Consider the following 14153-nt stretch of genomic DNA (forward strand, 5'->3'; position numbering starts at 1 on the left):
ATAGATTAAAACATCAAACCAGTTTAGACCCACTAAATGATAATCATTTTCATTTTTTGGTGAATTATTCCTTTAAAAATATCTAGAATTGCAGCCCTCAGAGGAGGTCATAAGAGGAAAGTAACTCATCACTGTCAAATACGCTTGTAAATCTTATAAGAGCCTTGATTGTGAGATAAGCTTTTGCCCTGGTCTTTGTCCCATTTGAGTCCAATCTGGAGGAGATCAGCAAACCACCCATAGCTCATCCACCAGCTGTCTCCTCCTTACACAGATGTGGATCTGTGTCATTGCTTGTGGAAGAAGAGACCTTCAGTGTTTATGTGATCAGAACAGCCTGTTTATGTGATCAAAACTAGGCTGCTGTATCAAAGCTAGTATGTTCATTCAGTCATCAACAGCGTATAGATTCTCATGATCAGTTCAGTTTGCAATTAACCTTTGAAAGCCGACCCTTTCATCAGAGCAGACAGACTTGTGGGCAGGACTCCGACATGCAGCATAGTTGTGCTTTGGGCAACCCAAGTTCAAGTGTAGATTAAGTAAAAGTCTTTTTAACCAGACTTTTACTGTATTTTATTAAAGTCTCTTCACAGCAAGTCAGTTCAATCAACAGCCATATTCATAACTCTTCAAGCAGCGATTCTATATACAGTACTGCTCCTGTCCTGAAAGGGGAAAGATCGGAATCTCTGAAACAGTCTGCTGAATTTACATTTTAATGACTTTTCAAATCAAACAGACAGACAGATAGACAGACGGACAAATAGACAAATAGACATAGTCAGACAGATAGACAGATGGACTGATAGACGGATGGATTGATAGACAGAAAGACAGAGACAGAAAGAGAGACAGAAAGATAGATAGATAGATAGATAGATAGATAGATAGATAGATAGATAGATAGATAGATAGATAGATAGATAGATAGATAGACAAACGAATTGACAGTCAGATAGACAGATAAACAGATGGACAGTCAGAAAGATAGATGGACGGACGGATGGATTGATAGACAGAAAGAGAGACAGAAAGATAGATAGATAGATAGATAGATAGATAGATAGATAGATAGATAGATAGATAGATAGATAGATAGAAAGACAGAGACAGAAAGAGAGACAGACAGATAGATAGATAGATAGATAGATAGATAGATAGATAGATAGATAGATAGATAGATAGATAGATAGATAGATAGACAGACGGACGGACAGAAAGACAGATAGACAGATGGACGAATAGAGAGACAGATGGACAGGCAGAAAGAGACAGACAGACAGATAGACACATAGACAGACAGACAGATAGATAGATAGATAGATAGATAGATAGATAGATAGATAGATAGATGGACAAATAGATGGACAGACAGGTAGATAGACAGTCAGACAGGTAGACAGACAGACAGACAGACAGACAGATAGATAGATAGATAGTCAGATGGACAGACAGATGGATAGAAAGACAGACAGACAGACAGACAGACAGACAGATAGATAGATAGATAGATAGATAGATAGATAGATAGATAGATAGATAGATAGATAGATAGATAGATAGACAAACGAATTGACATAGTCAGATATACAGATAAACAGATGGACAGTCAGAAAGATAGATGGACGGACGGATGGATTGATAGACAGAAAGACAGAGACAGAAAGAGAGACAGATAGATAGATAGATAGATAGACAGACAGACAGACAGAAAGACAGATAGACAGATGGACGAATAGAGAGACAGATGGACAGGCAGAAAGAGACAGACAGACAGATAGACAGACAGGTAGATAGATAGATAGATAGATAGATAGATAGATAGATAGATAGATAGATAGATAGATAGATAGATAGATAGATAGATAGATAGATAGATAGACAGATAGATGGACAAATAGATGGACAGACAGGTAGATAGACAGTCAGACAGACAGACAGACAGACAGACAGATAGATAGTCAGATGGACAGACAGATGGATAGACAGACAGACAGACAGACAGACAGATAGATAGATAGATAGATAGATAGATAGATAGATAGATAGATAGATAGATAGATAGATAGATGGACAGGCAGAAGCAGAGACAGACAGACAGACAGACAGACAGATAGATAGATAGATAGATAGATAGATAGATAGATAGATAGATACATAGATAGTCAGATGGACGAACAGATTGACAGACAGACAGACAGACAGACAGACAGACAGACAGACAGATAGATAGATAGATAGATAGATAGATAGATAGATAGATAGATAGATAGATAGATAGATAGATAGATACATAGATAGTCAGATGGACGAACAGATTGACAGACAGACAGACAGACAGACAGACAGACAGACAGATAGATAGATAGATAGATAGATAGATAGATAGATAGATAGATAGATAGATTACCTTTTAATACTCCAGAGTGCTCTCATCCTTGTCAGAAGATACCATGTACGGTATAGAGTAACTCATGTCCCTCAGGATAGTATACAATACAACCTTTTGTAGTCCTATACATACTATCAATTATTAATCTTTGTCCTGCTGCCATTCTACATTGAAATCGAAACCACTTCAAGAACAAAATGGATTCAAGTAGAAAACACAAGCGGCTTTGATTGTCCTCTCTTTGGGTGCTCACAGTGACCTCAGACTTTATACTCACACAGTGTCAGAGACCAAGCGACTATATCATAGTGTCCAAACTTTACTTTGATTTGTATTCAGCATCCTCTCCAAGGTCCATTGAATGAGAGCAGAGATCTAGACCACACACCTCTAGCCTGGAAAAGAACAGGAAGGGATCTCAAAGCATCTTAAGCTAGCACTCAACAGACCTGCTCTTGTTTTCTCCAATGGCAGACGGGAGCAGCTCTTTCACTAGCATGACAGCAAACCCTAGTCTGCTGTCATTAATTAAGTGGCAAGTCAGGGATACTGACCCAACCGGCAGAGAGCCATTGGGGCCCCGGCAGAGCCTGTCAATCTACATGCACTGAGATGAAGATGCTGAGATTCCCAAGGGACATCGAGAGAGAGAGAGACACAGACTTTCAATGAATAGAGAGATAAAGGAAATCTTAAGTGGCGTTTAGTTTTACAATTCACAAAGAATAAGTGTAAGTAGGTTTTGTCTTATAATGTTAAATTTATCGGTATCAAGATTTTCAAGCAATGAAACACCCCTCAAAACATCTTCTTTTGTATTTCACAGAAGAAAGAAAGCCATAGAGTTTTGGAAAAAAACATGAGGTTGAGTAAATGAATTTAAATTTGGATGAACTATCCCTTTATAAATACCCAACTCTTTATAAATACACCCAGCAGTGCTCCACATAGGTGTTTGCAATAAAAGGAACGCCTTTGACACTCTCAGCTCAAGTTCACCCCTCTCTCCCACACAGACACACAAAAGTACCCCAACTCGCTCATCCATCCTTTGTGACATGGGAGCACCACCACTGGGACAAATCAGGGGCCCTCCTGAATGTCACACTCACATGCCACATACAATAAGACCCCCCTTCCAGTCCAGACACCCTACGTTGTTGCATGTCCACGAGCACCGGCCGCCTCTTGCCAGCCAGGCACAAACAAATCGAGCAGCTGACAGCATAATTCACTAAGCGGGACTGGCCCAAAGCCATGGGCAGGACGGTGCAGAGATTTGGCTCGCCACTGAAGCCCCCCTCGCCACCATCCCATCCACCGCCCCGGTCCATTCAGGATCGGCCCCTCCACTGTCTTGGGAAGGAGAGAAAAGACAGGACTCTGAGGCTCAGTGCGTCCCCTCCGCATGCCTGAGTGAATGTGCTTGAGCCTAATACCGAATAATCTGTTCATCAAATGCCCCCGCTGCCGTCGAGGGGAAATCTGCTCCCGTTTTCACAAGCAAATTCGGACAGGGGGTCTGGATGCCAAGCTGCCCCAAGTGCCCCCACCAAAGAGCAAAAAAGAAAGAAAACCACAGACAAAAAAGTGCTGGTCACAAACTGACGCTTTAACACTAAGCAAACACAAAGATTACATCATCTAAGGAAATGTTCATAACAATAGCACGACTGCAGGTGAGATCATGTTTTTAGACAGTTCTGTCAACTACTCTAGTTAGTAGTAAGGGATTTACATTTTGGAAAAAAAAAATATGGCTACTTGTTTAGTCTGTTTTTGTTTCACTAATCGAAACATTGCCAAATGAAGCAGATAAAATGAATCGTAAATGATTCAATTAATCACTCAAAAAGGAAATCGGAATAATTGAGAGGTACTAAATGAACAGGTTGACTGAATAACGCAACAATTCATTCATAAAAAAAAAAAAAAAACAGTGGCTGAATTATATTACTTATCCTGCCAGTTATTAGTTTTGTTTCCTGAATAAATTACTGTTTTGAATAAATGGGTAAATGATTCAATGACTCCTGAATAAATCAGCGATCGTGAATGAATTGTTTGACTGAATGATTCAGTGAATCAATCATAATAACAGTTTCTGAATTTAGAATAATGTACTGCTATATTTATACCATATCTTACTATGATGAAATAGTAAGATAGTACACGGGTATGCTATTCTAAATTCAGCCAGTCACTTGTTTCATTTCAAATGAATCAGTTTAGTGAACGGTTCTGTGACTCACTCATGAAGACATTTGTTTTTTCCATGAAAGGAACAATGTTTTTGAATGAATCAGCTGAATAAATGTTGATAAACTGATTCACTTTTGAACAAATTGGATGAGTGAATGATTCAGTGACGATTCAGTGACGATTCAGTAAGAGAGTCACTTGTTTCATTCCTGAACGAATCAGTATTTTTGAACAAATCAGTTAAGTAAATGATTATGTGAATCACTCATAAATCGAGTCACTTCTTTCTTTCATTAATGATTCAGCATTTGTTTGAATTAAACAGTTGATTGAATAATTTGTGGCTCAATTATGTTTTATTTTCAGAATAAATCAATGTTTTTGAACAAATCATTTGAGCAAACGGTTTAGTGAATAATTCAACGACTAAAAACAGTGGCTAAATTATATTACAAATTCTGCCAGTTATTAGCTTATGTTCTGAATGAATTAGTGTTTTGAATCAATGGGTAAATGATTTAATGACTCCTCAAAAAAATCAGTGATCTTGAATGAACTGTTTGACTGAATGATTCAGTGACTCAATCATAAAACAGTTGCTGAATTCCGAAAAATATACCAATCTATTTATACTGTATTTTACTACTGGCCAGACAGTCACTTGTTTCATTTCCTAAATGAACCAGTGTTTTGAATGTACTGGTTGAGTGAATGATTCTGTGACTCACTCATGAAGACAGTCACTAGTTTTTTCCTGAATGAATCAGTGTTTTTGAATGAATCAGCTGAATGAATGTTAATGAATCGATTCACTTGTTCTGTTCCTGAATGATTCAATGTTTTTGAACAAACTGGATGAGTGAATGATTCAGTGAATCACACATTTAGAGAGCCACTTGTTTTATTTCTGAACAAATCAGTGTTTTTGAATGAATCGGTTAAGTGAATGATTATGTGACACACTCATAAATCAAGTCATTTGATTCTTTCATGAACGATTCAGTGTTTTTCAAATGAATCAGTTGAGTGAATAATGTTGTGGATCACTTCAATGTTTTGTTTTCAGAATATATCAATGTTTTTGCAAATGAAATCATTTCAGCAAACAGTTTAGTGAATAATTCAATGATTAATTCATAAAAACAGTGGATGAATTATATTACAAATTCTACCAGTTATTGGTTTTGTTTCCAGAATGAATTATTGTTTTGACTAAATGGGACTGATTCAATAACTCATGAATAAACCAGTGATCTTGAATTAATTGTTTGACTGAATGATTCAATGACTCAATCATAAAAATTCAGAATGAATTCAGAATAATATACTACTCTATTTATAACATATCTTACTACAGGTATGCTATTTTAAACTCAGCAAGTCATAATGAAGTCATAATAAATGAACTAGTGTTTTGAATGAATCGGTTGAGTGAACGATTCTGTGACTCATTCATAAAGACAGTCAGTTGTTTTTTTTCCTGAACGAATCAGTGTTTTTGAATGAATCAGATGAATGAATGTTAATAAATCAATTCACTTATTTTGTTCCTGAATGATTCATTATTTTTGAACAAATTGGATGAGAGAATGATCCAGTGTTTCCACATTAAGAGAGCCACTTGTTTCATTCCTGAGTGAATCAGTGATTTTGAATGAATCAGTTAAGTGAATGATTATGTGAATCACTCATAAATCAAGTCACTTGTTCACGAACAATTCAGTGTTTTTCAAACAAGTCAGTTGAGTAAATAATTTTGGGGCTCACTCCAAAATAATGTTTTGTTTTGTTTTCAGAATAAATCAATGTTTTTGAATAAATCCTCTGAGCAAACAGTGTAATAAATAATTCAATGACTCATTCATAAAAACAGTGGCTGAATTACATTACAAATTCTGCTAGTTCTTAGTTTTGTGACTCACTCGCTTCAGAGTTTTTCAAATGAAATGGTTGAGTGAATAATTTTGTGGCTCACTCATAAATTTTGTTTTCAGAATAAATTCGTTTTTTAACATATCAATTGACTGATCGATTCAGTGACTCACACATGAAGAGAGCCACTTGTTTCTTTCATGAAGGAATTTTTTCAGTGTTGTTCAAATAAATTGATTGAGTGAATCATTTTGTGGCTCACTCATAAATCGTGTTTTGTTTTCAGAATAAATCAATTTTCAAACAAATCATTTGAGCAAACAGTTCAGTGATTCACTCTTAAAATTGTCATCACCTACTGGTGTGATGATGTAATCTGCATAAAAAATAAAAAAAATACTGAAAAATCCCCTTCACTAATCAACACACTGACAGTCTGTCTGAAATAGCATAAAACAGATGAGCGAAACAACTGTCCTTTTCTGATGACATCACTGAGGCCACAAAGGCTATTGGATAATGTAGTCAAACAGCTATTTAGCTACCAAACTTTACCAAACCACTTTTCACAATCCAATCAAATCCTTATGTGTCAAATAAAGTTATTTTCCCCATTACATATTCTCTTTCACTCTGGGAAATATGGATGTATTTTAACATTGAAAAATGGCGCACTTCACCTTTAAGCCTAAAATGGTTGTTCTGGGTGAACACACAGCTAATTGGAGCATGTAGAGACACACACTGCCACACGTCCCTCACAGGTGGACACACATGAGGCATGTGGCAGGGGAGGGGCCGCATGAACCCCGGACTGACAGCTTTACAGTCCGCAACTACCATCTGTCACAAACCCAAGACCCGACAAACAACACAGGGACTTTCTCAGTGGAAAAACAGAGCAGTGCCAAAAAAGTGTAGAAGGGGAAAAAAAACTTGTTAGCTATAGTACAACACTTGGGAAGACAGATGGTGAGAGAGAGAGAGATTTCATTCACTAGCTTGCGTCCTAAAGATTCAGCCCGTCCTTTGTGCCACACATTTCATCACGGCATCATTTAGAACACCAAACTGAAAAGAAGAAAAGTAGTAAGGGACGAAGGAGCAGCTGAGCGTGCTTTTTTTTTAGCAGGTACCGACTTGCTATCCCGGTTCACTAGCTGACTTACAAAAGGGCTTTTAATAAAATGGCTTTGGCCAGCTTTTAGAGGCTTTGTCTCAGACGGCATCCAAAAGATTAATCCAGGCATATCAGTCGCTCCTTGGCACTTCGTAACAGAAAGCAGACAAAATAATGAGCCTAGGATTGAAGTCTGAGTTTGTATAAGCATTTGTCACTTTCTACTGAACTGGGCACTGAGGCGATTTGAACAATGGTGGCATATGTTAACTTTGAGCCAAATTTTGTTTTGTTTTTTTTGTTTTGTTTTCCACATAGAAATATCTCATTATAAGTGAACTCAATACATTTTTTGTCCCAGTATCGTTAGTGGTTTTGGACTATACTGACGCCTATTGGTCTGGATGAATTGCTAACTGCTGCTGTTTTGCATTGAATCTGATCATCTTCTTTTCCTATGATTCATTATTTATTTTCATCCTTATAATAGACATTCTTGGTTTCAGTCTCAACAATTTTCCACCTGTTCCTGGTTCTTGCTGCATTGATTATTATTAGCAGTACTAACTCGGCCAATTGCATTACACCGCTGGTCATGTGATCTCAACATGGCAGCGCCCATAAAAGGGAACCCACTCTATGTAGAATAACACAGCTTTTTTTCTATTAGACTGATATGACTACTGTCAGCTAATGTGACTGAACATCAATTTATATCAATATATATATATATATGATATTATAGCAAAGGAATTGACAGAGATCTGAGTCATAATCCGTAAGCCTCTCCCTTATAAGCCTACATCATTTTTTAATTTATTTTAAGGGTTTAACACCTTGTCTTTCTCAATTTCTCAAACAATAATAGGTATGCTGGACCAGAATGACCTCAGCCACACAAATCTTTGCCAGTTTTTTTAAAAAAGCTGCCAACATTATAATGAAACTTAAACTGCACTTTTTTCTACAGAAATTCTATTTACATGAGTAAAAGTAGAGGACACTGAAATATGTATATTTCAGTCATTCACTGTTTTGTTTTCATCTAACTTTTTCGCAATACTTTCTGATATTTATATTTAATTTGATTTATTTTTAAGTTTAAAATTGATCTTGTTCATCAATAATTACACTTAAAGATATATAAACTGTACATAAACTGTACAGTGTTGTAACTTTGGCGTCACAAAAAATATAAAGCACTAATTAAACTACATTTTCCAATTTTAATGAGTTGAAGTATTTCACAGTGCAGAAAAAAAACACAATAACTGAACTCATGATTGTGAACCTAGTGCCTGAATACGACCAAACAGCATATGCTTAAACAGACTCTGCTCAAAACGTTTCATGCTCTTCTTCAATATTGACTGACCATACAATACAACAGACACAGCAGATAAAAAATAATAACTTGAATTGCAATGACTCGTTATGAAAGACCCACTTGTAATTTTTCGACACAGAGCACGTTTAGCTAGAAATAAATCATGTTTAAAGTTTGAACCCCAAGTTCAATTGAAATACGCGTGGTGTGCAAACTATAACACCCAGCACTTTACGCATCTGAACAGCATTACTTATTTATAAACACAATAATGAAGGATTTATTAAAACCACATGAAGTAAACTAGCGATCTTGATGCTTTACATACCTGTATTACTGAAGAGTGCGATCTGCGCAAGAAAGAGTGCGCATCTCGTCGCGAACGCTTCCATTATTCTCCGAATGAGGAGAAATATTGCTGCTGAGAGTAAACAAGGTGAAGATAATCGAGACGACAGAGGAACACCTCTCCCGAAGAGCCGGAGGGTATCACATTGGTTGGGTAACGGGAGGAGATGCCCCCTTCAGCGGTCAGATCCACTCCGCTGTCCGCTGCATGGATGTGTGCGCGTCCGGATGAAGCGCATCGCTTCGCGCACCGTGAGTTCGGCTAGAAGTGTGCGCGCCGCCCACAGACCACCACACACAAAAAAAGTTTGGTAACACTTTCTGCAGACACGGTATATATAATGCATTATAAATGTATAATATAGAATTAGACAGTCTTTTAATAAACACTTCTAACCACAGACTATAATGCGTTATTATAACCATGTGGATGTTAAAATGGCAGCACTTAATTATGCATTTAATAATTATTATTAAAATATGAGAAATTCTTACTGCATTAGGCTATAATACGCTGTGTAAAGCATTATATTATTTTCATAGATAATATCTAACCACTGTTTCATAACATAACATTAGACACCATACAACTGGCTGCTTATACTGAATATCAGCTAAGCTGTGATTAAGCGTGTGCTTTTTTTTTTTTAATAAGTCAATAAATAAGCTATCATAGTTGAGTACCTTACATTTCAGGAAAAGATTGGCCAGATAGTTCGTGTATTTCTTCTCTATGGATGAAATGTGTTCCAGGTAAAGGTTCGCTAGTCTGGAAGCAATGGAGACACAGAGGTTTTCCCTGTCCGCTCCGCAATCACCCCGCTCCAGCTCCACTCCGGGTTTTCCATTCCCACTCCTGGAGCGAGAGAAAAACGCTCCGGCTTTCGAAAAAGTGTCCGTCTGCTCCGCTTTCACTCTGCAAATTTACATCTGATTTTGAAGGCAGTTGGCACAGACAAGTGGAGTAAGGTGACATTTCTGAAATATAGTACAGTCATATATTAGGCTGTAGTATCCACCTTATTTTTCCCGTAAGAGTGGCCGCGGCCGTTTGTAAATTTTATGGGTGTTGCTTCGGTCTCATTCGCATTCAGCTTGTTTTGCTGCTTGATATTGCAAATTGGTGTCTTACCTTATTATTTTAATATATTATCTTAATTATGAGCACACCGGTTTGTAGTGCAAACAGTTTTACCGTTTAGTGCACATTGTTGTTCTTCTCATTATTTCCCTATAGAGTGTTTTCATGACGCGTCATCAGCGGCCATATTGACGGCACGGAACGTAAACAATGCTACTAAACGAATGAAACTCACATATTTTGCTGCTTATTCCTGCTGAAAATGGTCAATTATTCTCATGTTTTGGGCTGTACGAATCGGTCGGACAGGGAACCCTGGTGAAAAAACCAGCATATGCTGGTAGGCATGTTTTGATGCTGGGATGATGGTTTAAGCTGGTTTATGCTGGTCCTTTGCTGGTTTATGCTGGTCATGTTGCTGGTCAAGGACCAGCATAAACCAGCAAAGGACCAGCATAAGCCAGCTTAAACCAGCATCAAAACGTACCAGCATCCCAGCATCAAAACATGCCTACCAGCATATGCTGTTTTTTTCACCAGGGAAGAGCCTTTGGAGTACTACAAACTGCCAAAGTTAGAGCAAATCAAGGAAAAGAGTACAAAAAAAAACTGTCTGAGGAACAAAAGGCGTTTGTGGTTGGCCAAACTGAACCAGGATTTCCAGCGCAAGAATCTTGACAACATGCATATTTGTTCTATTCATTTCCGTTTTAGGTAAGTGAAATATTAGGCTAATATCTTAATTACAGCTCATACGTATCTTTACCATCTCTTAACTTTAGTTTCTTAAAATATTGCGCCCTTTTCTTCTTACTGAGTCCTTCTCTATATGATTTAGCAGCTTCCACATGTTTTTTTCCATGGTTAAACCAGCATAAATTAGCATAACAAGGTATTCAGTAGTGGATTAACTGTGCAATCCATGCTCTTTTATACATCCTAGTATTGGCCGATATGGATGCGCATCCGGGTAACTGACCAAATCGTGACGTAACTGCAAACCCTCTATAGTGGCTAATGAACCAGAAGTCTTACTTCCATGTTAAACAATAAGGTGGATAGGATCATACTAATTGCACTGCTTTAAATGGTATTTTTATTTACTAATATGAACTATATAAACTGTTTATCTCACTCACAGCACGTTTGTGTTTACCTTATGATCACGATGATGCTCTTTTGGCCGTTCCTGAAGGTTATTCTTTTGTCCAGCATTCAGTGACACAAATAACAGCACTTTCTTCCATTTAATCATTCAATCAATATGTGTGTGTGACTTCATTTTCACTTAGGAAATAACTAGCCTAAATGCATAAATACAATTAATTTAGTGAAATTTTAACAGCATAAAGCAACAACCATAAAGGACCAAAGTGTTTGCCAACATCCTTGCCAATATCAGTGACCTCTTAACTTAAGGGAATGAATATTGGTTAAGTAAAACAGTAGCTAATGCATCATCAGTGACCCTGAAAACAAGATGTTATATGCATATTTGCACCCTTTTATGCACATGCGCCCCCTGGGATGCACACATTCTTGTCTTGGTTTGAAAACAGTCCACAAAGAAATACTCTTGCACAGCATTTAAGATACTTTCCAGTGCAAGGAGATTATGGGAAGTGCGATTATACGATTTCAAAAGGTCTGGTACATATTTGCTTTTGAGAAAGAGAGGTGTAACTGCTTGAATGAGATATATTATCTACTCCTTAGGGATCAGCATGCTCTTTGATTCGTTTGTATGGACAGGGTTAGTTCGGGAACATTTGATTTAAAAGTGAAGAGTGAGTCATGTTGACTCTATTAGCAGAAACTAGGCTGGTTAGGGTGAGTAAAGTACAGAATGTTTGTAATGAGACTGATTATTATTTTATGTTGCACAGTAAATGTTTATTACTCATCAAAAGTTGGGATTTACCAAAGATGATGGTTCAGTTTTATATGGAAGTCAGGTTCGATCATGGAAAATGCAATTCTTAAGATATAAACTAGATATAAACATGCAATTCTGATGGTGAATTTACTATTTTTTGACTGTTATACATGTTATTTTCTGCATGTTCAGCAAAGTCACCATGGCTTGCAAACAGTCTTTAGAAGTTGGTTATCTCTGAAGGCTGTTGAGGAAACTTGGCTCAATTTAATAAGAAGCACAAATCAGGCACAACGAGCTCAGACTGTTTAAACATACACTGATCAAACAAACCAAAAAATAGCAGAGAAAGATCAGATAATGTAACTTTCAGATTCATATACTGACGACTTATTATATAGAGCAGGAAGTGTTTTTATTTTCAATATTGTGCATCATTGGAGACTCACATTCACAGGGGCAGATGTGGTTTATGGTTCAACTTGATTTAAAAAATTGGGTCCCAAAACTAGTAATATACTACCCATGTTACGCATGCAGAGACCATGCGAATACATTAACATAATTTACCAAGGATTATCTTTAATTTATGCAGAGTCTGTTCTTCAGTTGTAAAACTGCATGTTTCAAGGGGGCCCGCTAAAACTGCATTTACATCCATGGAGCAGCCATTGTTTTGGATATATGGGTGTGTATATATGTTTGTGTATATAATACTTCGTATAATCTCATTCAGTAAAAATTTAAAAATAAATAAATAAGGAACAAACAAATAAATGAACATTCTGATGTCCTTAAATGACCTTTTAATTAACAGTGTTTCTAAGTTCTGTAGTCTTAAAAAGATTTAGATTTTTGATGCATTTAAGATACTGGAAAAGTCTCACATAAAAACACAAAAAATAATAATAAAGACAAATAAAAGACAATGTTAATAAATTCGGTTTTCTTCAAATAATTTACAGAATTAAAAATTTAGATTACGCAGCACAAATAAAAGAGTGTTGGTATTCTGTTTACTGAATTCAAAATGAAAATATTTTCTGCAGTACGGGGTGTCCAGTAAATTGCTGTTGGGCAAATATGAGTAAGTCTAAACATGCCTTAATGTTCCCAGAAAACAGGATTCCACATTCCCGAGAGTTCCATAGTGACAAGACTGCAAACATCCCTGAAAGCTAACAGATTGTTCAAAGTGTTGAATTATTGCTTTTGCTGAACTTTGTGCCGTTCAACACAGTTCAGCGCATACATAAGAAATCAGTGTGACTGGTTGTAATGACTTTTTTTTTTTCATTTCGACCCATCATTATTGATTATAAACTATTCCTCATTTTTTAACATACTTGTATTATTATAAGTATTTAGTGAGATGTAGTTTTTTTTTTTAATGCTGTGCTATGCAGCATAGAGCATAAAGCATCTTATTTGTGGAATTAAAAATATTTTTTAAAAGGTACTAGGAAAGTTCTTGCATTAGAAGAAATAAAAAGAAAAATAGAGTTAAAATAATAAAATTAAATATTTCAAAATAAATATTTAAGAATAAAAAGACTGAACATCCTACATTTACAAGTTTATCTGACAACTGCATCTTTATAGCTCACATTTTTGATTGCATCTCAAATTTGTGACTTTATATTTCACAATTGCGACTTCATCTCTCACAATGTAACTTCATATCTCAGTTGTGATTTTATATCTCACAACTGCGACTACACATCTCATGTTTGTGACTATTTTTCACAAGTGCAACTTTTTATCTCACAATTGCAACTTCATATTTCACAATTGTGACTATATATTTCACAGTCATGACTTTATATCTCAAAGTTGTGACTTTTACATCTCACAACTGTGACATCACATCTCAAGTTTGTGACTATATTTCACAGCTGCAACTTTATAGCTTACAATTGCAACTTCATATCT

General features: G+C 36.4%; 1 protein-coding gene across 1 annotated transcript in view; it reads right to left on the reverse strand.

Moving 5' to 3' along the window:
• The window catches only part of ptprz1a (protein tyrosine phosphatase receptor type Z1a), a 76596-nt gene extending 66566 nt beyond the window's left edge, over positions 1–10030 (reverse strand). The window contains 2 exon segments of the mRNA XM_051099874.1: positions 9245–9526; positions 9954–10030. Of these exon segments, the coding sequence (XP_050955831.1) occupies positions 9245–9308 (64 nt within the window). The 5' untranslated portion in view covers positions 9309–9526; positions 9954–10030.
• Positions 10031–14153: the final 4123 nt, after the last annotated feature.

Source organism: Labeo rohita, chromosome 25, assembly GCF_022985175.1.
Source record: "Labeo rohita strain BAU-BD-2019 chromosome 25, IGBB_LRoh.1.0, whole genome shotgun sequence".
Classification (NCBI taxonomy): Eukaryota; Metazoa; Chordata; class Actinopteri; order Cypriniformes; family Cyprinidae; genus Labeo; species Labeo rohita.